We start from the raw sequence: 27006 nt of genomic DNA on the forward strand, positions 1-27006 counted from the left end.
GAGGATAGGATGGGTTTTGAAAAGGTCTGAAAAGTGTAATAATAAAGTGTTATATCATGAAAGTAGTAATTGAACATTGTAACATGAAGGAAGTCTTTGAATAGAGAATAGAAATATCTGGGAAAAGTTAAGCTTAGCAGTTTAGAGGAAATAGGTGGGAGAGAGAAAGGTGAGGGTGAGGAATAAATGCTCAGAGAACTTCTCTACTTTCTTATCTGCAACCACAAGAGGTTTAAAAGTTAACTACTAATACTGATAAGTAAATAAATATATAGTTTTTGTAGTTTTGTTAGGTTAGTTAGCTAAGCTGATCGAGATTTATCTTTTTTAATTCTGAAAACTTTGAATACTAATTTATTTTTCATGTTCTTATCACAAATGGGATAATTTATTAAAATTTTTTATTTCCTTTTATGTTGACAGAGTAGTCTCAAGAGCTATGCACAGTCTGTTTATTAACACTTCCATCTTTTCACTTGTAGATAAACCTTTCCTTATCTTTTTGTGTTATTGAAAATGAGTGAGTATTATGTGAAGAAAAGATGCTTCAATAACATGTTTCCTAATTGACAGTGTAGGGTAAGCTTGGGCCTGAATTGTCCATCCATGCTTAATTTTTTTTCCTTCCATCTTTTGTTATATTTGTTACATATTTTGTTTCTCAAGGTAACAGAATAGTTTGATGTATGTCTCAAATTTGTGGTTGATTTGGTGTTACCTTGATAGTTACCATGATTTTTCTGATTTGAAATATTAAAACATGCTGAGCCTAAGTAATTTCTTAAAGGACATTATCATGTGAAGGTCATCAAAATTCTTTGATGAATACTATGAGGAACAGAGATGATGTGGCATCACTATAAATTCCTTTTTTTAATGAAACTGTGTTAAGAAAAAAGATGACTATAGCAAATTTTTTATACCACTTTCATAATGTTTTTTCCTCCTCATTAATATCTACATGTCAGCTTTCTGAATATCTGTCACTTCACTCTGGAATGGTTTTTTAAGAGGCTTTAAAAATGATATATATTTTTATGAAATGAAAATGAAAAAAGATGGAGCAAATATAGTAAAAATAGGGAATCTGAGTGAATGTAATCTGGGTGAAAATTTTTTAAAAATCAGGATATTTCTCATGAACTGTAATTAATCTTAAAAATTTTATGCATGTAATTTTTATAAAAGGTTGGCATGTTACTTTAGATACATGTCTAAAGACCTGAATCTTGAGATATTTGAAACCATATTGAGGGACTTAAGAACTTATATTAGACAAAAGTGTTTGAATTATATACCACTATAAATAGATCTCAAATACTTTATAAACCTAATCTATAATAGGATAATTGCTTTCATTAAAATTCTGAGAGTTTAAGGCTATAAAAGGGTTTAATTAAGTCAGTTTTAGTGTTTATATACTATTGGATAAAACTGTATAGAGGAAAAGTTTTTTATATCACCCTTGTTTCTGTGTCCATTTTGCTTTATGCTGGGGTGGTATCCTCATGTTCAGTGGCATTAGCTATAGCCTGGGAGAAGTTCTTTTTTCACTGAGCAGTTGCTGATGAATAAGACAAATATAGGTCAAATTCTGGATTTCAGTAAAAAAGAAAACAAGTTTGCTTACACCCTCAATATATTATACTCCATAATTAGGTATCCACATTTGAAGCTTTTTTCTTTATTTTTATGGTCGGCTATCAGAATTACTTTTTGTTAAACCAAATTTGATTTTAAAAGATAGTTTAATTTTTTAAACTTAAATGACTTGCCTCACATTATTTTAACTTGTAATTAGAAATATAAATCTATAAGACCTACAAAAGTTAGCTTTTCCTTCTTCCTGCCAACTAATGGTTCTGAATTCTTACAAGTATACATAATTCTTTATGCTAACTAAAAATGTTTTTATGTATTAAGAGTTCATTCCATGTCTGTTTTCTCTCTTATTTTTTTAAGATATATTTTGTCATTGTGACCAAATGGTAGCAACTATGAAAAATGCTAAAGTTCTTCATGTTATCCATGGCCACAGCAGTGAGTGAGGGCTCCTGAAAGGAGAAAAATGCTGAGGGGAAGGAGAATGAGAGGAAAACAGAAACTAAAGAGTGGAAAATGTGAAAACCTCATCCAAGAAGTGGGAAGGAGAGAAAGAGTTGATGGAGAAGTAGAGATAAGGAATCTTAGCTTTTCCAAGAGCTTGAGGGCAGTGAAATCCAGAGTCAGAGGAAGAGGGAGTGAAAAGCAAAGAAAATTGAATTGGGTTATTGACCCAAAACAAGGATTATTTGGAAAAAAGGATACAAAGGATGGGAGTGAGAGGAAGAGTGAATGATGGGGATTGAAGAAGAAAAGCAAGTGAGTTAGAATGTTGCACACCCGGGGTTGGAAGCTTTAATGACTCAAATAGGGCAGCTAATGTCTTTTGTCATCTACTGTATGTATTACCTGTGTAGCTATGTAGTTGAATTTTTTTTTTTTACTAGTGAAATATCCAGATCGAAGCAATTTGTGTCTTTCTATATGCCTTAGTAATTTTTAACTATAATATGGCAATTTCATTATCAATCCACCAGTATTTAAAGACCATTATGGACCAGATTTATACTGAATGTTTATGTACATCATTTGTTTAACTCAGTCATTAAGCCAGATTTTATAGTTATAAGACATAGCTGATCAATGCATTATAGATTGATGGAAGTGCTTAAAGGGACATAAAACCAAATTTTGATCATAATAATTTAAAACTAAGAATGGTTAAACAGGAAAATAAAACATACAGTTTAGAGACTCCAGATTGCATATATTTTAATCTGCCAGAGAACCTTTTCAGAATTTGCAGGAGGTTTTTCAAATTTTGTAATTTTCTTAGGGTGACTGGAAAAGATTATCTCAAATACTTTTTAGTTATTCAAAGCAAAGGTGATCTGTAAATTTTAATGGTAGAAAGTAAGTTGTTAGAAGAGTAGTCAGTGTAAAACTCTATCATAGCTAACCCATACCTTTGTCATTGGTCATTTAGGATAATGGAAGCATCTCAAACTTCGGAAGCACTGGCAGGTGTATAATTGAGGGAGGAGGAATTCTTGCCACATTTTTTTTTCTGTTTTTCATCTATATGCTCATTTCCACTAAACTGCTTTAATCTAGGTTAATCCCCCTCCCCACTCCGCTAAGGCCTGTTAAAAATTGCTCAAGTGTAGTAAGAAAATAGTCAATCTGCATGTTCTGTTTGCCTCAGTAACTTTCTAGGGTTGTTTTCTGAGGGATAGCGGGATTATCAGTAACTGGTGACTTCTTTAAAAAGCAAAATTGTATTCAATGGGAAAGGAAATGCTAAGAGAAGTGGGCTGCTGGGTGGCTTGATGTAGACTGTCTTTGCAGCTACAGTGGGGCCTCTCATACGAAGTATTTGTGTCAAACTCTTCCCCAGAGATGTGCAAATAGCCAGAACTGGGTGCCAGCTCCTCAACAAAGCCCAAAGGACTTTTAATAAGATATTTACCCCTGAGTATGAAATATGTTGTCTTTTTAAGTATTGGCGTAGAGATTGCATACGTATTTATTTATTCTTAAGCAGAATTACTGCTTTGTCAGTGAGCCAGACAGCTAATATCTGCAGTTCCTTCTCTTGTGAAAAGCCTGTTATTACCTGGGAAGCCAAACTGTAATTGGAAGGAGCAGAGTGACCGAGAGTCTGAGGTCATTAGATATTTGAGGTGTTCAGACCAGTCCGAGGTGCTGACGTCCAGCTGCTGCCAGGACCAGCTCCTCTTGGGCCTTTTCTCTGAGAGAAAACATGAGCATCCTGGCAAGCATGTTAGGAGATGAACCTGCTCTCCTTCAGTGAGGTCAAAAATCTTGTCGCTCAGCCATGTCTCTAATTTAAAAGTTTTGTTCTTCTAAAATTTTAATTCAAACACATTCATATTTGAGGGCAGGGAATAAATATTTTCCCTCACTTGTTTCTCCTCTTCCCTACCTTTCGTAAAATTTTTTTTGGAAAAGTAGTAAGTGTACTAAATGTACATGGTGAAAAATTCAAATACTACAAAAAAAATCACATTGTCCAAAATAAAGCTTCCTTCTCCCTTCGTTTTCCTTCGCAAGAGGAAGATACTCTTTAACAGGTTATTGTCTGTCTTTACAAGGATACTCTATCCTTTTTTTAAAACACAAATATTCTACAGATCATTGTATACCTTTGTTTTTTTCCACCTGGCATATTTAGAGATGGGAACAGATACCGTCTACATGTTTAAGCTCTTTTCATGGGTACTTGCCATTAAATTATATACAGTTGCTACTAGAGAATTCCGTATTACCAAGATAATATCAAGGTATAGAAGACAATTTTAGTAATTTTCACTTTTTCTTTTAGTTTCCTTCCCATCCGCACATTTTAAAAACTTTAACAGAATACCTAATGCCGACTATATTTTCTGTGTCTATACTTACCGAGGCTATATATACTGCACAGGACATACGAGAGCTCTGGAACCCTCCTGGGATGTATGAGCCTGGGGTGGGCTATTTACTGTCCCAGCTTCTGCACTGGGTCTGTTTCCAGGCTGAGCTGTCCCTAGAGATCTGGTAAGCCTCTGAATGTCAGTTCTGTTCTGGTCTTCCTCCTGTAGGTCCCATCGCTTCCTGGGCTTCCATTGCCCCTCAGGATGCTGAATCAGGAGGATACTCCCTCTAGAACTACAGTCTGAGGGCATGATGGTCAGGGCGCGTCCAGCGTGCGCTCCTCATAGCCATTGTATGGACCTCACCTAGTGATCCCTTTTATCGGACAGTTCTGTATTGTAAGAGGATTGTCAGCCACTGTACACTCTCCAGTATAGCTTGTGGTCATTGCCTTAAAAACTGGGGGGTGGGGTGGGTGCGGGAGATACTTCCATTGCACCCAATCAACAGAAACATTCTATAAATCCAGTTTTTGAAAAGTATAACTTTTGCTAATTTAAGAATATTACCAGAAGGTCAACACATTAAGCAGAGACAAAATACATATATTTACTTAGTTTATAATTTAAAAAAAGACTGGCTGACCCAAATTATTCTTAGTGTCTTTATGTGTTATTTCTATCTTGGCCACACTATATTCTCAGGTCTGAAATTCTTTGAAACAAAAATTCAAATAATGCCATTGTGGATAGAGCCTGAACATTAGAAATGGATTATGAAGTTTTCTTTCTTTTATAGTACTGTTTAAATTTGTACAATGACTTAAATATCTATAGTAAAAATACAAACTATCAGGGAGAATGCAGGATGCTGCTTTCATGAGCCTACTGTAAAGGGGATTCTAGTTTGGGATTCCTAGTTATTTCCGTGGAGAGCGGTCACCTTTTAGTTCCACAAAGTCTTGATAGCTCCAGAAGGAGCTGCTGAAAGCAAAGGCCTTGAATGAAGGGGTTGGTGGTGAGGGGGCAGGTCGGCTGAGGTTTGTGTTTATCTGTGAGAAATAGGTCATTGCCTTGTCTGTAATTTTTAATCTTACTGGCTCTTCCGCCACAAACATTTCCCTTCTGTTTTTCATTTCAGATTTTCTTCCCAGTAGGTTGACCCTTTTCTCTGTTCAGTTTTCTCACATCCCGCTTCCATCCCACTAACATTTGTTACTGTGTTGATATTTTGTGTGTAGAGTTTCTGAAACCTTTTTTGTGTTATACTAACAAGTAATCTTTCTTGGCATGGTATTTATTAATGAAGCTAGTTTTCATATATCAATAGAAACTGTGTTTTAAACCTAAATACTTCTATTTGGTTTACTTTTATAATGAAGCCATAAAGATTCCCTCCTATTCGTCTGGCTTTTAGAGAGTATTAACCAAGAGCAAAGAAGAGATACTTGCTTATACTTAGCACCCAAGCTAATGTTGTTCATATTGTCTTATTAGAACACCTGGAGAGTGCAAGTTCTAACTCAGGTATACCAGCTGCACAGAGAGGTGAGTTTGTCTAATCAAGCAAATAGTCTCCAAAGGTGTGAAATTCTAGTGTGGTGATTCATGAGCGTACAGACATCAGAGAAATGCACTGGACGATGGAATAGACACCAAAATGTGGCTTTATTGTAGTTAGAATGTGTCTTACAAAATAGTAATTAAACAAATATTTACATTTTTAGCATTTTAATAGTGTCCCACTTTCTAAAACTAAAGCTTTAGCTTTTTAACATTGTTTTTTAGCTCAGCAGTAGTAAAAGTTATTCTTTTTAAAATGAGAACTTGTTAGGCTCACACTTGCCCCTCACCCCATGTTATCAGAAGCTTTGTCGCCAAAATGAGACATGGAAATAGAATATTGACAAAAATAACCCTTTGGCTTTCTTGTTACTATTGGTAGAAAGAAGGTATTTTAATAAAAGATAAGTTAACTAGTGATTTTTTTTCATGTATTCTTCACCGTTTGATTCTCATTATTTTTATTTTTGATTTCAGGGTAAAATTAGGGCAAGGAATTATTCACAAAGTTCTGATTGTAAATTAAAGCCCTGAATATAAACAGCTAAAACAGTGTGAAGTAAAAAGAATGGGAAATGAAGTTAGTTAAAACACAGCGTATGGTCCTTTCCCTGATCTCTCTGTTAGACCCGCTTCCATTCCCCCTAAGAGACCACACAGCTGTGACATCACCAAAGATGCTCAGCCAGCCAAGAACTTGGTTTTGGACAAATCAGTGTCTAAAGCTTGACTCTTTACTATCTCTCTTACCTGACTTGAAAAGGACCACTTTTTCCCCTAAGTTACGGTTAAATTACGTCATCGGAAGGAGTGTTATGACGAGTAAGAGACGTCATCCATATTTTTTCTTTGTTTTTTCTTTTGTTTTCTGTCTGTGTTTTCAGCAACGTCAGTTGATTACAGTTCCTTTGCAGACAGATGCAGCAGCTGGATAGAGCTCATTAAACTGAAAGCTCAGACCATAAGGCGTGGATCAATTAAGACAAGTAGGCCGATGTTTCTACCATGTTACAATCTGAGAAGCATATCCTTGATTTCCCAGTGGTGAAGGCTAGACCTGACTACTCAGTAATAACATTGCCAATCAATCATGTATTGGAGTGTGAAAGCTGCAGACTCTAAAGGTCATTTAGCAAAAGCTATTGAAGGGCCTTTAGATTTTTTTAACTTTAACTGTAGGGTTGTGTTTTTAGTATTTTATTTTTGTGAAGGTATTCTTGCAAGTATATAGATATTATATCATCTAGTGTAAGGAAATGATGAGCTCTCTTATTGAAGAGACACTCTTCCAGGACCCAAGGTACTAGGTAGTGTACGGTATTTGTCAGTTTACTAAGAGCGATATCCAGAGTGATAAAAGAATGAGGTATTTCCAGAGAGAAAGTGGTCAACTCTTATCTCACTGCTAGATTCAGGATCAGTACTTACATGTTCTTTATCTATACTCCATGTGTTTTGGTAGACTTTGAGGTATTTGAGTGAAAGATTTTACATTAAAGGGAAGGAACTGTGTTTTAGGGAGAAGATCACAAGATATGGAACCAGCCAGATATGGTTTTGAATCCTAGTAGTGCCATTTTAATAGCTGTGTGACCTTGGGCAAGTTATTTAAGTTTTGTGAGCCTCAGTTTCCTCACGTGTAAAATGGAGATAACACCTACGTTGCTGGGTTGTTGTAAGGATTATATATATACATATATGTGTGTGTGTGTATATATATGTATATATGTCTGGTTTATAGTAGTTATTGGATAAGTGGTAGCTATTATTTGTTATTTCATGAACAAACAACTTTTAGACAGCCAAGGTCATTTGTTGAATTTTTTAAATTATTATGAGTTTGATCGAGAAGGTTTGGAAAAGAAACCTACTACAACTAGTTAAGATATGGTTTATCTACAAATTGACAATGATGAAGTCGTCTGAAAAAAAGCTGCACTGGGAAATGTAACAACTTTCACACTCTCCTTGTAATAATTTGTTCCTACAGCAGATAATTTTTAATGCTCTACCGCTTTTTCTTCACTTTATAACGATCATTGTGTGTGTAGCTCCACCTCATCAACATTTTCTTTTGCAGGAATGCCATTTTTCTTCCAAAAGATTCCATTCCAGCATTTCCTCTTATGTTTTCCTTTCTCTCTCTATTTTTAATTGCATGCAGTGCATGATAATTTCTTTTCTTTCATGACATGGCTTAGCCTCACAGACAGCTGAATGTTGTCACCACTTATTTGGAAACCTTAGGGAATAATTGAGTCACCAGCATATGATCTTGATGCTTTCTCTTCTTTCTCCAATTTTAGCTGTGACAGTCGAAAAAGCAAGTCCAGTGGGTGAAGGAAATTTCCGGAATCGTTCTTCTCCACCTTGTGCAAATTCTACAGTTGGCGTGGTTAAGATGACACCTCTTTCCTTCATTCCTGGAGCAAAAATAACGAAATATCTTGGGATAATTAACATGTTTTTTATTCGGGAAACCACTTCTCTTCGTGAGGTAATTTTATAGTTGTTATTTAATTGTTTTTGTGCGTTTTCTGTGGTTGAAGATATTAGTATCAAAACCAAACAAGTTTCAAATTGGTTGTTTATTTGCCAGAAGTAACACACACACACACACACACACACACACACACACACACTTTTTTTCATAACCTGTCTGGATTGTCTCTAGCAGCTAGTATTATCACAAGAGTTGTGTTGTGTTTAATCCCATTTGTTATTAGAAACTCCAGGTCCTTATCATGTGGTAACTAAAACAAATAAATGTATCCGCGTTTGATTAGAGGTTTAAAACAGCCCTGAAAGAACAGCTTAGTCTTCTCAGTAGGTATTTGCCTGAGATATATTTAAATAGCAATTTTTAAGGGTTTACATTTAGAAATAGTAAGGGACTGTATCATGGAGAGATGTCTTGGGGATTGTTTATGTCATTTAGCTCTATCGTTTTCTTCCTCTGAAAAAAACTGAGGCCGCTTGTTTTTTTCCCCTCTCGCCGTCAGTGTGTAAAAATGTTCAAGTTCTTACCTCACACTGGCTGGGTATCATTAAACTTTAATTTTTTTTTTAAGTAACAGCAGTTCTAATCTTCTACTTGATGTAGTCAAAGTTAAGAATCAGAGTCAGCCTACTATATTTTGCATTACAGAGGAATTTAAACTCAAGAAAAGATTATATTTCTATTTGTCTTATGTTTTGGAGCAGAACTGCTAAGCAAATTACTGTGAATGGGGAAATTTTTTAATTATTTAGGTGTGAAACCCAATAAACTCTTCAAAATTTACTTCAGCGGTAGTTTGTATTTTTAAAAAGTGTGTTCATTATAAACATGACTTAACTATGCTTTTTCCCCATTGCTTCATTAGCAGTGTTTCTATACTTTCTTGGAAATAACAGCTTGCTTATTAATTTTTGATATCATGCTCACCCTCCTGCACCTAGCACAGTGCCTGGTGCAGAGTAAACATAAGTTGTTTTTGTGTAAGTGAGGGAGTGACTTCTGACAGATTAACTAATTAGATAGATGTTTCCTTTAAGATAAATTACTTTTAAAATCATATTCTAATTGTGTTGAGATGGGAAAGAAACTATCTTAAGATGCTCTCAAAAACCTTTTAGTGTAGAATTAAAATAGGAGACACTTTTATTAAGTTTGACAAAGAAATTTGGGTGTGAGAAGCTGGCATAGATTGGTGAATTGACCTTTTCCGGTTGCTCTTACTAGCACATGGATATTGTACTATTGAATCCATAAAATTTTATTTCCTAAGTGCCTTCTCTACTGCTTAAGCAACCATACCCCAAAATGTTACTTCACAGTAGATTTCCTTTCAACAGAGATTTGTAATATTAACTGTATGGTATAATATCCCAAATTTATTCATTGCTTGGTGAATTATTTGCTTACAATTATATAATCTTTTAAAAATTACCCCTCTGTAGTCTCTGTTACTCTGCTATCAGAATTTCTTGATTTGAGATGGAGGAGGGAAACTGATAAAAGTAAAAGAAAAAGCTGTCCCGGGTGATGATTGAGTCAGAGGCAGGCTGACACAACTCAACTTAATTCCTTAATTACAAAGAGAGATACCTGTACAAAACTTTATGTAGCATCCTGTGACTTTTCAGAAAGATGTGACCTGGACGAATGGTTCTTCTAACAGTGTATTGAATTTTGTCCTTAACCTCCAGTTTAAAGTTGGAAATTTCTTCCTAGACTATAAATAACATCCAGTAAAATTTGTGGAAAACTTAGGTTGAGAAGCATTTTAAGCTCTCATTTAGCCTTTGGTTTCTGTTTTGTTTGTTTTTGAACACTGAAAAAGTTCCCCAAACTATTGGATTTAATTCCCTAACTAATATGTACGGACCACTTAGTACGTGCATCTGTTGAAGTAGGTGTTAGCGTATGTAGTTGTGAGCACAGCAGAGTCAGTTCCCGACCTGATGGGATTTAGTCTAGTGGAACTCGGGCATGGTGGACAGTAAATAAATAATCATGTGATTAACAGGTAACTCCTAGTAATAGTAAGTCATGTAAAGAAATAAGACAGGGCCTGTCAGAGAATATAATGGGAGAACTTAATTTAGATCTGATAAGGAAGGTTTCTCTGAGGAAGTCACATGTAAACCAGGACCTGAAGAATTGAGTAAAAGTTACCCTGGTGGAAAATTGGGTGTGGAACCTTCATGTGCAATGACCCCGAGGCAGGAAAAGATGTCACACCTTTGAGAAACTGAAAAAGACAAGTGCGACTGGAACCTGGTTCATTTTCAGAATAGGAGATATGGATAGCAGAGAAGTCTCATTGTTTTTATTTACCATCAATTTATTTGAATGATGATGGGAACGACTTGATAGAGGGAGGTGCTGAAGATGGAGGGACAGTTAGAACTCTTGCTCTGCCATCTGTCCACTAGCTCTGTGGTCCTGGCTCGTCATGGGCACATCACAGATTCTCTGAGCTTCAGTTTCATCATCTGTAAAATGAAGATAGTAATCCCTGTCGTAGACATGTGCTCAGTAAAGGTTTGTTTGTTCATTCATGCAACAAATCCCCATTATGGAGGGAATTAAAATGATCGTCCGTTATATTAAGATCACTTAAGATGTTTTAATATGTATTCTTTGATGTTTTATGTACATTAGTTTACACATGTATCCAGTTTGGTTTTTTGCGCGTCATCATTTAGGAAGGAGGTGTCAGTGGTTTTCTCCATGCTTTTATTGCTGAAGTGTTTGCGATGGTGAGAGCTCACGTGGCTGCACTGGGAGGGAATGCTGTTGTCTCCTACATAATGAAACAGTGTGTCTTCATGGAGAATCCAAATAAAAACCAGGTGAGATGGGGTTAAAAACCTCTGATGGCGGGAACCTGTGAATGTATCCCATGGCCTTTTCACCTCCCACCTTCCCCCGAAAAAGAGAATTGCTCTTCAAAGCTCTTTGACTCTAGAGGCTTAAAACATGTTTTAATGAATATGTTGGTAACCATGGTCCTGCATAGGTCAGATGCTGTTTTCACATCCCCAGTGACTAGTTATTATTCTTAAATACCTCTGGAAGTTTTGCTCCTAAATTACTGTTTCCTCCACCTTCTTGGTGGGTCGTTGGGATCCAGTGATGGCTAACGGAGGACAGTTAAAAGACGCCCTCTGGTTTGGAATGTGATGCTGTCCAGTTCTAATCGCCCTGCTGGTGAAGAGTACATCATGATGGGGCCACACTGTTTATTTCTAATAAGTAATGTAATTCTGTTAATGGGGACAAGGGAATGTTGCTTAGGTTAAATCTTAGAATAAATTTCTTTTATCAGTTTTTTAATAACTCACTTACAATTGTTAAAAATCCCTTTAAAAAATTAAATAACTGTATTAATGAGTTTGTTTGTTTCCTGTGAATTGCCTTCTTATCCTTTGCTCATTTTTCTCTTGGGTTGTACGCTTCTTCAGCTCTACGGCACTGCCCCCAGGGTAGCCAGAAGCGTATGAGCGTGTTGTTGAGTTTGTGACTGAACATGTCCTGTTGTTCTTATAGGCACAGTGTCTTATAAACGTAAGTGGTGATGCAGTGGTTTTTGTTCGTGAATCTGAATTAGAAGTGGTGTCAACTCAGCAACCTGCTGCCACCTGCCAGCCCTCATGTACTGGAGGAGAAGTTACAACCTGAAGTCCGTTAGAAAGAATGAGCTTCACTAAATGACATTCATGGGTCTCCTGTGTTTTGTCATTCATTTATCTTACTAGATGTAAAAAATGGACTTGAGAGAATTGAGGAAGAATTGATACATTATGAGTATATTCGATTTGTCTGGAATCACTTGGAGGCCTGAGAATGTTCAAATCTTGACATTTTAGTTTGGCCAGCCTAGACGGACAGGCCCAGTGGAGCCTTGACTGCACCTCCCCCCCAGGAAGTTCAGATAAACTTCTCTGAGAACTGTAGTAAAGAGGGAAGCTATGTATAATTTATGTTGATTTTAATAAAATCATAATTTAGAAAATGAAATGGTAAGATTATAAGGAAATTAGGATAGCTCTCCTAGTGTAATTTAGAGAAACTAAGCAAGAAATGAACAAATTGTTAATGAGTAAGTCATCTGATTCAAGGAATGTATGGGGAAAATGGAGAAAAGTTTTCAGAAAACTACGTGGGTTTCTTAGTATGTTATTTTGATGAGGAATTTGGTAACAACTGAAAGGGAAAATTGCTTCAGCCATCTTTGAAAAAGAAGTTAAAATTCTGCAACTGGTATCCATAATATGTCCTAACTACTGGAAAAGAAAAGCAATTAATCAGAGCCAGTGTCCTTCCATTGGAAGTTTAAATAAGGAAGGAGGAAAAACATTACTATATAACTTCGTTTCTAGCCAAGTTTCAATTTGTGTTTAATTTGTCTGGAAGAGGCTTGGCTTCAACTGGGAAGAAAAGGCCAGTGAATTTTGTTGAAGTAGTTAAAATATAATTGATCTAGAAGGAACATAAAATTATTTTCTAATAAAGTCATACTGCACTCCCACCAAATAAACAGAATTTTAGTAATATCTTAGGGATTTTTGATGGTGAGTTAGACCGTATTTGGCATAGAGTTTGGAAATGTAACTTGAATGTAAATATGCTGCAGAATGTTGAATATATGGATAGAAATACTTTTTTTGTCAATGCCAAATACCTATTACAAGTGAACCTTTAAAAGTACATTCCTCCTTTGCACAACAAAATTTCTTTATAAAACTCATGATTTTGCTCTTCCAGGATAACAACTGCCCTAAAGATTAGGAGTCATTTCCTTGTTATCACAGGTGTCAATATTTTTCTGTACTTTGTTTATAATTTTATTTTTTAAATAAAAAAATTTATAAACTGGAATATTCCTAAATCTCTTTTTTTGCCTCTTTGATGTAGTACTGTCAGTGGTCAGAAATCACTTTCCATCTGATCATCTCCGTTCATTTCTTTAGTCAACAGTCATCTGTTGTGCGTATACTATATGCAAGGCCCTGTTCTTAATTTGCGGGAAAAAATACATATGTAATTGTGCTACTCTCATTGCCTTTGGTAGGAAACCTACAACATTAAGTGAGAAAATGTGTGTAGCTTGGGATGAAGGTAGCTTCCCCAAGGAAATGATACTTAAGCTCAGTCTAGAAAAATAGGCAGGTCCCTGGAATTGACTGACTTGTTCATAGTTTTGTTTATCCATCCATCCATCCAGCAGCTATTTTGGGATTCCTGAGTATGTTTCTGAGTCCTTTCTTGGCAGGGGATTCATAATGTAATTATCACTAATTGAGTACCTGTTTTGTGCCACATCCTGTGCATATGCGTTGTTACTAATTCTTAAAACATAAAACTAGCTGGGTGACGTTATCTCCATTTTGGTCTGAATATTTGGATACTAAACAGAGGCACAGGCTGATTTCTAGAAAAGCCAGAGTTACAGAACTCAGGCTTGTTGTCTGCAGACCCAGGCCGTTTGCTCAGTGTGGGTTACCTGTGAAGTACAGTCAGCCCATGCCAAGATTGGCTCCTTCCAGAAAAGCTGATGTTACCTGATGCCCCAAGAGTTGCTGCTGTTCCCTGTATGTGGATTCCCTCAGAAACATCATTTTAGACGTGCTGGGACTTAATCTTTTGGAAATATTGAGGCCAGTTATGGGATCTAACAGCACACCTCATAGTTTCTCTCATTCTTTATTACTGCTCCAAAGCTGAACTACACAATTTAACCAATACTTTGTTAGTTTGCTAGACTCACTGTCCCACTTCCTCCACCTCCTACTCTGCTGTAATCCATCACCATCTGGCTTCCATCACCTGATCTACCCCTAAATTTGAACATGCCAAGGATGCAAGTGTTGGATTTCAATATTGCAGCGTCAGATAGCTGACAGGCTTCTTCATGCACACACATATAATTTTTCATAAATGCATAAATTGGATCATGTACATAATTTTTAAAAAGTTTTATTTTTTACCTTTACACCTAGCTTTCTCTTCCCCCATATCATCCCTCCCAATCCATGTTAATAACCTAGTATGTATCCTTCTTACATATTAAAGTATGCTAATGAGGTATAATTTACATTCAATAAAATGTAAGTGTACAAGTTTTGACAAATAGGTTCAGTTGCGTAACCAAGATAACATTTCGTCCCCCGAAGAGCACACCCTGTTCCCTTTTGCAGTCAGTTCACTTCCCCTTCCATGTAAATAGGATCTTGTGCTTGGTAAATTTCACTTAGTATAATACTTTCTAGATGCATCCCCATTTGGACATTTTTGCCTATTATGAATAAAACCTTTTTATTTAAGTTCACACTTTCCTGTGAAAATAGGATTTCTGTTCTATGGGGTTGACTTCTTATTGATAGATCATCTGCCATATGTGTGACAAAACTTCCCCTGATTTTGCTGTCCATCCATGTAGCTTATGGCAACTTTGATCATATCCAAACTTGTAATTTTATTATAGATAGTATGACTTTCCTTCCTTAGATTCCCTGAGTTAAGATGACCTCCCCTCGAGTTTTTGGCTGTCTTGCAGGTTCATCCAACTTGTCCTGAATTGCTTTCGTCTTGGTGGCTCCCCATCAGACTTGCTACCTTCATTATTTGTTATTAGATAAGTGCCATCACCACTTGACCAGCTTTAGCTTGAGTCAGACGCCTGAGAGATTCACAGTCTTCCCACGATAGCCCCCAGCCGCACTGAACGAGATGCAGAAAAACGTGGAAGCATGAAAATGTACGTTATGCGAAAGCAACATATTTATTGTCAAGCACTTTTGTAGCTTTTTCTTTTTTCAGGGGGAGGGTCTTTCAACGAGTACTTTGAGAATCTGATCTAAGCTCTGTACCTTGTCTCCAGAAGAATAAGCATAGATGTAAAATTTTGCACGCTACTTCAGGAGGTTTATCAAAAACCCTTTGTTGACCTCAAGTTAAATCTAGTATAGGCTGAATGGAGGGGAATAAGGAACCAGGCTGAAGGAAATATTGGGAAGGATTGGGTAAATCCTATCCTAAAAAGTTTTGACTTTTCTCCAGTAGAAATGTCAAGACATTTTTAAGATTAGACTTTTAAACTTTAAAAAATACATATTTATAGTAGGCAGAATAATGGCCCTCCTGCCACCCTCTGCAGAGCTGAATCTCCAGGGCCTGGGAATCTATTACCTTACATGACAAAAGGGACTTTGAAGTTAGGATCAAAGCTAAAGACCTTGAGATGGGGAAATTATCCAAGGTTATCTTCGAGGGTCCTCGAATCTAATCAGTTGAATCCTTAAAAGTGGAAAGGAGGGGTAGAAGAGTAGGTCAGGGAGATTCGATGAGAGGTGAACTCAACCTGCTGGCTTTCAAGAAGGAAGAAGGGAGCTACAAACCAAGGAATGTGGGTGGCATCTGGATGCTGACAGCCAGCAAGGAAATGAGGTTCTCAGTTCTACAACTGCAAGGAACTGAATTTTGCCAACAACTTAAATGGGTGAGGAAACAGATTCTCCCCTCGAGCCTCTAGAAAGGAACAGGGCTGAAGCCAACAGCTTGGTTTTAGCCTGGTGAGACCCACGTCAGACTTATGACCTGTGGAACTGTAAGATAAACTTAAGTCACTCGGTTTGTGATCATTTGTTATGGTAGCAATGGAAAACTAATACAAGTTCTCATAAGTTTAAATTGTAGAGATATAGTTCAAGTATCAAGTTACCATAGTTATGCCACTTATGGTAACATCTAATATGAAATGCTTCGCAGACTCAAGGTACAATTGTTAACTTTTATTTTCCAATTAATTTTTTAATTGGAATACACATCTGAATAATTAGCAGAAATCCATAATCTCCAGTCTTTGAAGTCATCGTCAATTCTAGGGGCTTGACACAGTCCCCCAGATATTCAATCAATCAGCTTCCAGAACCTCTTTGGTTTGCATTTGCTTCTCACTGCCACATGGTGTCGCTGTTGGAATGGGTTCCACACAGTAGAAGATGGTCTCCTGCAGCAAGGGTGCCAAACCGGCCAAGACTCCCATACAGGTTTCCAGGATTCTTTAGCAGGTAATTTCCTCCATGCCTACTCCATTCGAGGAAGGCTGCCAAGTTTCAGTTCCTAGTGCTAAGCAGCTGTCAACTGAGTTGTGAGAGCTATAAATTCTAGATGTCAGGTTTTTTTAAAAAATATGTATTTTGCAAATATTTCCCCTCAGTCTGTGGCTTATTTTGTGTTCCTTAAACATTATCTTTTGAGGAAAAGAAGTGTTTAATTTTGATGAAGTCATTCTTTTTTTTTTCTTCTTTGGTTTGTGCTGTGTTCTATCTAAGAAATTTTTGCCTGATGAACCTCAGAAACATTTTCTAGAATTTTCACAGTTTTTGGCTTTACATTTAGGTACATGATCATTTCAAGTTATGTTTTTATATGGTGTGAGGTAGGGGTCAAGGATTTATTCATTCATTCATTTGCTTGCATATGGATGTCCAATTGCTCCAGCAATGGACAATGTTGACTAGCTTTTCTACATTGGATTGACATGGTATCTTTGTTGAAAATTGATTTTTAGTATATACAAGTATAATTGATTTTTTACATTGATCTTGCATCCTGCAGCCATGTATTGATTCTAGTAGATTTTTCTGTGTTTCTTTGGAGTTTTCCTGTAGACAATCATTTTATGATTGTACATGGGGACAGTTTTATTTATTCCTTTGAATCTAAATAGCTTATATTTATTTTTCTTGTTCCTTACTAAATTGGCCTTATTAATTATTACCTTATTAAATTATTAAGTAAATACAATGTAGAGTGATAAGGGTGGATATTCTAGCCTGTTCCAGACCTCAGGGGGAAGGCATTCACTATTAAGTATGATGTTATCTGTGGGTTTTTCCAACATGCTCTGAATATTATCAAGTGCTTACTCTCCATCTACTGAGATGATCAGATGAATTTTCTTCTTCAGTTTGCTGATATGGTGAATTACACTTATTGATTTTCAAATGTTAAAACCAAATTTTCAAATGTTAAACAAAATGTTCCCTCCTTTTTTATTTTCCAGAAGTTTGTCTAAAATTGATGCTATTTTTTTCCATAAATGTGTGATAGAATTTTCCTATGAAGCCATCTGAGTCTTGAGTTTTCTTTGTTCAAATACCTTTAACTATAAATTGATTTTATTGAATTTATTAATAGATATGGGGCTGTTCAGGTTATCTTTTTCTTCTTGTGTAAGCATTGGTAGTTTGTGTCTAAGTAATTTGTTTTTTCTGATTTGTGGTTTATTGCTATAAAGTTATTAATACTAGCTCCTTATTTATCTTTGTAATATCTGTGGGAACTGTAGTGATGTATCCTCTTTAATTCCTGATATCGGTAATTTGCGGCTCCTCACTTCTTTTCTTGATAAGCTTGGCTGGAAGTTTATGTCATTAATTGACATTTTCAAAGAACCCACTTTTGGTTTTATTGATTTTTCTCTATTGTTTTTTCCTCTGTTGTCAATGCTATTTGAGTCTGCTCTTATCTTTATATTTCCTTCCTGACACTTGTTTTGGTTTAATTTGCTCTTATTTTTCTAGTTTCTTCTAAGGTGGAAGCTTAGATCATTGATTTGAGGCCTTTCTTCTTTTCTAATATATAAAAGTGAATGTGGGGCTTCCCTGGTGGCGCAGTGGTTGAGAGTCTGCCTGCCGATGCAGGGGACACGGGTTCGTGCCCCAGTCTGGGAAGATCCCACATGCCGCAGAGCGGCTGGGCCCGTGAGCCATGGCTGCTGAGCCTGTGCGTCCAGAGCCTGTGCTCCACAACGGGAGAGGCCACAACAGTGAGAGGCCCGCGTACCACAAAAAAAAAAAAAAGTGAATGTGACACATTTCTCTGTATACACTACTTTAAGAGGCTCCCCAAATTTTGAGATGTTGTTTTCATTAAATTCAAAGTATTTTACAATTTTCCGTTTTATTTCCTCTTGGACTAGTGGGTTATTTATAAGAGTGTTGTTTAGGGATTTTTCCAGTTATATTTTTGTGGTGATAACAAGATCTAGTCTTGTAGCAACTTTGAAGCTTGTAATACAGTATTGTTGACCATAGTCACCATGCTGTGCGTTAGAGCTCTAAGACTTACTTATCTACTCTTTGCAAGTTTGTACCCTTAAAAAACATCCCGCCAATGCCCACCCCATCTTCATCCCAAGCCCTGGTAACCACCATTCTGCTCCCTGTTTTTTACGAGTTTGGCTTTTTAAATTTTAAAATATTTATTATTTATTTATTTATTTAATTTATTGATATAATTGACATGTAACCTTGTGTAACTTCAAGGTGTACAACATGTTGATTTGATACATTTATATATTGCAATAGGAAATAGCACCATACTGTTAACTAACACCTCTATTTCATCATGTAATTACCATTTCTTTTTTGTGGTGGGAATAATTAAGATCTTTGTTAATTGCAAAATTTTACAGTTTCTGAGCAATCAATTATTTATTATAAAAGAATTAATATCAATTGAGAAACATTTCCAAAATGCTGATTTAAATCTATATCCACTTATTGAGCTTGATAATGTCTCTTGCAAATGATTCAGAAATTTTGATAAGGTTGGTTTATTTTTCATTGCTAAACAAGAGAATCATTTTATTATGTCTCAGATGTAACTTTTACCTGTGAGATTTAATTACCTCAATTAGCAAAAAGTATACTGCCACAGCAAAAAATATTATATAGTTGAAGATTCTCCTCCAATATATCAGTGTAGCGCTTTCATTGTGATGTTTTTTGAAGTAACTTTACGTATACAAGGTTAATTGGAAACCTTGATACTCCTAGCAGCAATGTTTTCTTGACAGGAGATTATCTGAGATTAAGGGAATTGATTAGATGTGTAAAGAAGATGACAGATGAAGCTTAGAATGAATGATGACCCAGACAGTGATTAGAACACTTTTTCTCCATTTACATTGCAGTGAGTCACACATAGCATTTTATTCTCACAGGTAAGATTTTCAAGGAAACTGCTAGGCTTCAGATTGAGGGAACAAGAAGGATTCTTCTTGGCATAAGGATGAAGGTAACTATTTCATACCTTGTAAGACAAAGGCACACATATATGTTTTAACAACAGAGTCTTCTAGTTGAATTATTCTTGTCTGCCTTCGGTGGTATTTGCTAGGTGTATTTAGAGAAACGGATCTATTTACAGACACTCCCATCTCTTTCTCACTCTCTGAAATCGAGGAAATTGAGGAAAAATCCTTTCTGTGTTTGCTTGGACACAGTTATGTTTGATGGGCCTTCATCAGAATATAAATTGATCAGTCTCCTAATCCTCCACTTTGAAATAAAGTACTCAGCCATTATTGACTCCCAGAAATATTTATTGGCCCGTAAGGTTGTCCTCCACACATTGGCACAAATATCTCGTTCACCAAAGTGGTTATAATGATGGAAATAAAAGCTGAAGCATCAATTTGTAATGGGTGGAAGGAGGTGGGGAGCAGCTGTGTTCAGTGGATTGATTGCTGTTTGTACCCTTGGGCATTTTCCAGAAAGCCCTTTCATATTTATTCTTATGTTTCAGAGGCATGAACCTAAGGGACTGCCACTTAATGTCTGTAGTTGGGAAACTCGAGACCAATTTTCTTGGATGCTCAATGGGAAGGACATAGGTACCACTTTATCCCTCAGATTTTAGGTCTTAAATTATTAATAACCTGTTTGTAATTGCTTTTATTTTGTGTCAGCTGAACTTGGCATATTACAAAGAGTTCTACAACCAACCAAGAGTTCTTGGCATATTACAAAGAGTTCTTAGTACATAATAAAGGCAGAGTAAATATTTATTACAGGTAAAATGAATGAAACTTTTGTTTTTTCTTTAAAAAAATTGAAATGCCATTGTTTAGAGTTCAAGATAAACTTTTAAGCATAAAGCTATTTAAGATAAAAACCAGTTAATTCTCTTAGTGCTTACGTATCTCTAATAGCTTTTGCCATTTTAGTGTCATGCTGTCTGAATTTTAATCTATCCGAGGAGTTACCTTGTTTGTCTTTTTTATTAACATTTTATTATTTTTTAATCCCAATGTTTCAGGAGCTTTTATTTTATCACTTCTTTTTTGTAGGCTTGTTTTTGGGATTTCAGATTTTGGAATCTCTGATATTTTAAAACTAAATTACTGGCCAAGAACCTTTCAGTCATTCTTTTATAAACATTCTGGTTTTAAATACCTACCATCTAAACAGCAATCAATCAAGAAAAGAATAAAAAGCCAATGAGGTCAATTACTCTTCTGTCCAAACTCCAAATTGATAGTCTTCAATTCTGATATCGGTTTTGTCTAATTATTTAAAGCTTTGGCAAACGTTTTGACAGGACATTTGATGTTAAGTGTGTTATTCTCCCTTCCTCCCTCCCTCCCTCTTTTTCTTTCCTTCTCTTTCTCTCTCCATCTCCCACCATTCTTCCTTCCTTCTTTCCTTCCCTCCTTTCTTCCTGCATTTCACAGGGATTTTCAAGATTCATCCTCCTAAGGTCACTTATTACATTAAAAGTTCAATGTGTTTATTTTATTATTATTTTAAAAAGATTTATTTATTTATTTGGCTGTGCCAGGTCTTAGTTGCGGCATGCGGCTCCTTTAGTTGTGGCATGCATGTGGGATCTAGTTCCCCGACCAGGGATCGAACCTGGGCCCCCTGCATTGGGAGTATGGAGTCTTAACCCCTGGACCACCAGGGAAGTTCCCAATGTATTTTAATGCATAAAACACCAGCCATCTAGGACAGTTCCATTTAAAATGACGAGAAGAAGGAGTAGTTTGCTCTAAAATCCACATTCACTTTGAAATAAGAATTGTGCCTCCAGAGTGAAAAAGAACTGTGAATAGGTTTGTCACAGTAATTATACTATCGGCCTGCAGAGCTATGTTGGCAAAGGTGCTGGTGTTCAGGAGACTCTTCTAGTCCTGGATCTTCCACCCACCTAGTATCATTACTTCTTCCGCTTAAAGTCACCTCCATGGGGTGAGAAACTTGATCACTTAAAGAAGCCACCCAGTCTCTCTCTTGAACATCACCTAATGCTAATTCTCCACATAGCCCTTACTACTCACTACCTGATATTTTCCTTGTTTGTTTCTTTTGATTATCCTCCTGGAATTTAAGCTTCAGAAGCTTTTTCTTTGCTGAGTATCTGGCATCTAGAAGAGAGCCGGGAATATACCATATCTCATTGACTAGCATGACATCAACTGTAAGATACACCATCATTTTACATACGTGTGAAAAAAAATGCCACCATTTATGCTGTGGGACAATGCCTTCTTGTCACTTTAGGCTTTTAATTTTAATATATTGAAGAGCTCTTTTAGATTTGTTTAGAAAGAACATAAATTTATCATACATAGCAAAAATAAATGGGTTGAGCTATTCCTGAAACAACTTCTCACTCAGAATCCAAATCTCCAGTATAAATTTTCAGTGAAAGTTGCCAGTACATACATTTTTCCACACAATATCATGGTCTGTGTCATCAAGTGCATCAGTGAAGCCGTATTTCTTAAAAGATTGCTCCATTATTGTCTTCGTGATTTTTTTCCCAGATGGTGACACTCGCTCTGCAAGTTGTGATGCTTGTGGAAAGTCAATGCCTGGCAGACAGCAACTCTAAGACTCACCCAGATTTCAGAGAGGTCAAAATGTGAGAAGCTGTACATCCATGCATTGCAAGAATAGGGTTGTAGATACTCAGTAAATAAATGATTTTTGAATACTTAAAGAAATGACTCTTGTCAACTCTCTCTGTCCTTGGGCAAGCCAGTTTATTCCTTGAGCCTTATTTTTCTCATTTAGAAAATTAAGGTGTTAGACTAGAAGCCCCCTAAGATCCTTTTTGCTAAAAGAAAAATTGTTAAGTGCTTTGTAAGGGGCTGTAGTTGTATAAGACAGTATAGTGTTGGTGAACCATTAAAAAATACTCTGTCCAACATGATCTTCAAAGGTTCAAGGTTTCAGTTCAAACAGTAAGAATTCCACCCATCTGTCCTTTCAGATAATTGATGGGAGATGCAAGAGCTCAGCTCAGAAGGTATAAGGTATGTGGAGTGTGGGCATTCTTACCACACTTAGCTGGCCCCTTTCTTTTTTTTTTTTCTTTCTTCCTTCCCTGCGGTACGCGGGCCTCTCACTGCTGCCTCCTCTCTCATTGCGGAGCACAGGCTCCGGACGCGCAGGCCCAGCGGCCGTGGCTCACAGGCCCAGCCGCTCCGCGGCATGTGGGATCCTCCCGGACCAGGGCACGAACCCGTGTCCCCTTGCATCGGCAGGCGGACCCCCAACCACTGCGCCACCAGGGAAGCCCTGGCCCCTTTATGTGCCTGGTTGTGGCTGGTGAGTGAGTATACAGCACACAGAGTACTGCCATTAGAGAGAAAAACTAATCATTGAGAGGATTTACAGACAGGAAGAAATGTATGCTTAACCTCTGTATGGCTCAGGATGTAAGGAAGGGATGACCTCTGGACCCTTTGCCAAGGTTAGAAAGTACTTGGAGGGGCCAAGCAGAGAGCAGGACTCAGGTTGCAGCTGTGGTAAGAGGACTATCTGGCCCGACTGCAGGTGACCCAATTGGGCAGAATTTAAAGAATCTTGGTTGTCAAGTTTTGTCTTGGTTCTCTCTATACACAGCCCTCAGAGTCTTGTATCTCCAGATGTGGCTGAATGGACACTTTGTGAATACAGAATTGTTCCTTTATAAGCCTGAAGTCAATGCCTACAAATTTGGGGAGCAACTCCATGAACCACCAGATAACCCATGTAGGTATGCACAACATCCAGCTAAAAATGTCTATAGGCGCTGCCTGACATGACTACCTACATCAATTAATCTCCATGGCCTTGAACTTGCTGTATACCTCGCTATGTTTCAGGAGGCCCTATCTTAGACACAGTGACCTCCTGCACATCAGTGAGAGGATTGAAACTAGAATAAGGAAAGCTGGGATTGGTTTCTCCTTTGTTTCTTCTATTACTGAAAGTATCCGACTATTGTAATTAATTGCTTCCTGCCTGTTTCTTTCCCTAGGTTATGAGATACTCCCCAGAGAACTGAGGAACAACAAAGAAGTACATTATTAACTAAAATCAGCACATTCCTTTTTTTTTTTATTTTTTTACCATCCTGGAATAGATAATTTATCGTAGTTTGATGCCTCAGGAAACATTCCATTTTGGTTACAAGACGCAGAAAGAGGCTGTCTTAAACTTGCCTCACAGACACCTTCATATACTTGGCATGGTGCTAACGCCTCCTACTGCCGTGGGATTTGTTCTTTCTCAGCGTAATTGGAAATTCTCCTTCCAGGTCAGAATCAAAGAAGGATTAGAAAGAAGTCCATTTCAACATTTAAAGACCACTTCAAGAATACTTATAATATCCTGCCAGTTATGAATATATTACATTTACTAAAATTTTCTAAGTGCCCTGCCAAATTTTTTCTTAATATTATAATCAAAAGTATTTAGTTATTGGTATTTCTGTAGCCACTGAAAATGCCAAGTAATTATATACAGAATATATTTTCTCCTTTGAAACTGCAAAGCCCCAGAGGTTCAGACTATAATGGCCACACTCTTCCAGATACATTATTCATTATAGACTAGCTCTCAAGAATCCTACATTATAGAAAACTAATTACCTGCTACATTTTAAACCACACGTATGCTAATTTACATTATGAGCATTTTGAACAATCTTTCACTCCAGGTCAACTATTTATTTATTTATTTTTTTAATAATAAAGGCACTGAACATTTTTTGGTAAAGCTTAAAAAAAATTAGGGAAATTTGACTAGCGAAGAATTTGACAGAATTCATTATTAGATGCATGATAAACAAGTATAATGGAAGATGGGTAAGAAATTTATGTTCTGGGCCAACTGTTTAAATATAAGTCTTTATTGCTTTATGATTCTGTACAGATGCTAAGGCCTGAAATGGAGATGATAAGAGATGTGTCTACCTATTGAGGATGTGAAAGACACCACTTGTCCGTTTGCAGGCAACACCTTGGAGAGGATGAGGTAGGATGCTTTTTCTAGATGCCCTGCTGCTCGTACAAGGAAGCTTCCCAAAGGATAGTATATGGAATTATATGCATGGTAAATTTGGGTTTACAGTAAGTCCCCTACATACGCACCTTCAAGTTTCGAACTTTCAAAGATGCGAACGTGCGTTCAACATGTCCAATCACGTTAAGTTAGCTCACGTGTCTGGCGTGCATTTTCACATGCATGTATCCTCTACAAATGGTTGTGCTTTTGTGTACTTTACTGTACAGTACTGTATAGAGCACAGTAGTACAGTATCTTTATTTCAAGGCCAGGATGTCTGGCAGCAAGCGTAAAAGCAGCCGTGATGTAGCTGGTGCTGCTAAGAAGCGCCAAGCGATAACAATGGAAACAAAAGTGGAAATAATCGAGAGAGTGGGGCGAGGCTAAAAGAGGTGGACGTTGCTTATAGCAAGAATTGTTCAACCATCAGCACGATTCTAAAGACAAAATCATGGAACATGTGAAGTCTCCTGTGCCAGTGATGTCGACAGTAATATTGAAGAAGCATGGAAAAGTGATGGAGGAGATGGAGAAACTTCTCAGTGTGTGGATGCAGGGTCAGCATCAGCATCGAGTCCCGCTCAGCTTAATGCTGATTCAAGAGAAAGCTAAAAGCCTTTATGAAGACTTGAAGAAGGAACATGGCAAAGAATCAGAGGGCTCATCTTTTAATGCCAGCCATGGCTGGTTTCATTGGTTCAAGGCTAGAGCCAACCTTCACAATGTAAAAGTGAGTGGTGAGGCAGAGAGTGCAGATATGGTAGCTGCCTGGAAATTTCTTGAAATGCTTTGAGAAATTATTGGTGAAGGTACGTATTTACCTGAGCAGGTTTTTTTTTTTTTTTTTTTTTTTCCGGTACGCGGGCCTCTCACTGTTGTGGCCTCTCCCGTTGCGGAGCACAGGCTCTGGACGCGCAGGCTCAGCGGCCATGGCTCACGGCCCCAGCCGCTCCGCGGCATGTGGGATCTTCCCGGACCGGGGCACGAACCCGTGTCTCCTGAATCGGCAGGTGGACTCTCAACCACTGCGCCACCAGGGAAGCCCCTAAGCAGGTTTTTCATGTGGTTGAGACAGGACTGTACTGGAAGAGGATGCCAAACCGAAGTTACATCAGTAAGGAGGAAAAGTTGATGCCAGGCTATAAAGCAACAAAGGATAGGCTGACTCTTGCTTGGTGGCAGTGCTTCCGGCGATATGAAGCTGAGGCCTCTTTTAGTTTTTCAGAGAACACAAGAACCCTTAAAATCATAGCCAAGGGCTCTCTTCCTGCTGAGTGGAAGAGTAACCCCAAAACCTGGGTTACACAGACCAGTTTCCAGTACTGGTTTTTCCACCACTTTATCCCAGAGGTAGAGAAATATTGCTTGGAGAAGGACATCCCATTCAACATTCTTTTGCTGCTCGACAGTGCTCTGGACCACTCCCCGCTCAAGGACGACTTTCATCCCAATATCAAAGTAGTGCATCTGCCACCGAATACTATGTCCCTCATCCAACCTATGGACCAGGGAATTATAGCGACTTTCAAGAAATATTTATGTCACACTTTTCATCAGGCAGTAAGCGCGTGTGACGAATCAGGAACAACCTTTTGACAGTTTTGGAAGGACTATAACATCTACAATGCCATAAAAAACATTGACTTTGCTTGGCATGAGGTTACGGCCATCACCGTGAATGGGGTTTGGAAGAACCTTTCCTTGCTGTTTGTTCACAATTTTTGTGGATTTGAGAAGGTGGATGAGGAGTCCAAAGAGGTCTTCAGCAACTCAGTGACCCTCAGCAAGTAGCTGGAGCTAGATCTGCAAGAGGACGACTTCACTGAATTCCTTGTGTGCAACACGAGGAGATAACTAATGAAGACCTGATGGAACTGGAGGCCCAGAGAAAGGATGAAGAGAGACAAGAGGAAGAAGTAACTGGAGAACTGAAGAGATTCACAGTGCAGGAAATGGCAAGGGGATTTTCTTTATTTGAGGAGGCACTGTTAGTATTTGAGGCACAGGACCGGAACACAGAACTGTACATGAAGGTTGCAGCAGCCGTTCAGAATGCAATCCAGTGCTACCGTGTCATCTGTGACGAGAAAAAAAGAGCTACTACCCAGACATCACTGGATCATTTTTTCAAGAGGGTGGATAGAATTGATTCCAGTGAGGAACCAGACCCTGTGCCGTCAGCGTCAGGCGTGAGTGAAAGTGCAGCCTGCCCTCCGTCTCCTGTTGCTGACGATCCCTCAGCTCTACCATCTCCCCCCTCCTCTCCCTCCTCCAGTCAGTAACTCTTCCTGCCTGTTCACTCGATGCCAGCCCCTGTATGCCAGCTGTTGGACTGTACTGCTGTACTTTTCAAGGTACTGTACTGTAAGATTAAAAATGTTTTCTTTATTTTTTGTGTTTGTTTTTTATG

The 27006-nt window shown here is 37.6% G+C and overlaps 1 protein-coding gene across 15 annotated transcripts in view; it reads left to right on the top strand.

Annotated features, from left to right (window-relative positions):
- Positions 1-13341, top strand: part of C2CD5 (C2 calcium dependent domain containing 5) — an 82538-nt gene extending 69197 nt beyond the window's left edge. For 7 of the 15 annotated variants that reach the window (XM_060305948.1, XM_060305949.1, XM_060305956.1 and 4 more), the window contains 5 exons: positions 5913-5963; positions 6863-6964; positions 8285-8475; positions 11172-11318; positions 12016-13341. In XM_060305948.1, the coding sequence (XP_060161931.1) occupies positions 5913-5963; positions 6863-6964; positions 8285-8475; positions 11172-11318; positions 12016-12147 (623 nt within the window). In that variant the 3' untranslated portion in view covers positions 12148-13341. The remainder of the gene's footprint in view (positions 1-5912; positions 5964-6862; positions 6965-8284; positions 8476-11171; positions 11319-12015) is intronic. The other 8 variants (XM_060305952.1, XM_060305953.1, XM_060305951.1 and 5 more) reach the window with 3 other exon arrangements.
- The last annotated feature ends 13665 nt before the right edge of the window (positions 13342-27006 follow it).

This window comes from Globicephala melas, chromosome 10 (genome assembly GCF_963455315.2).
Source record: "Globicephala melas chromosome 10, mGloMel1.2, whole genome shotgun sequence".
Lineage (NCBI taxonomy): Eukaryota > Metazoa > Chordata > Mammalia > Artiodactyla > Delphinidae > Globicephala > Globicephala melas.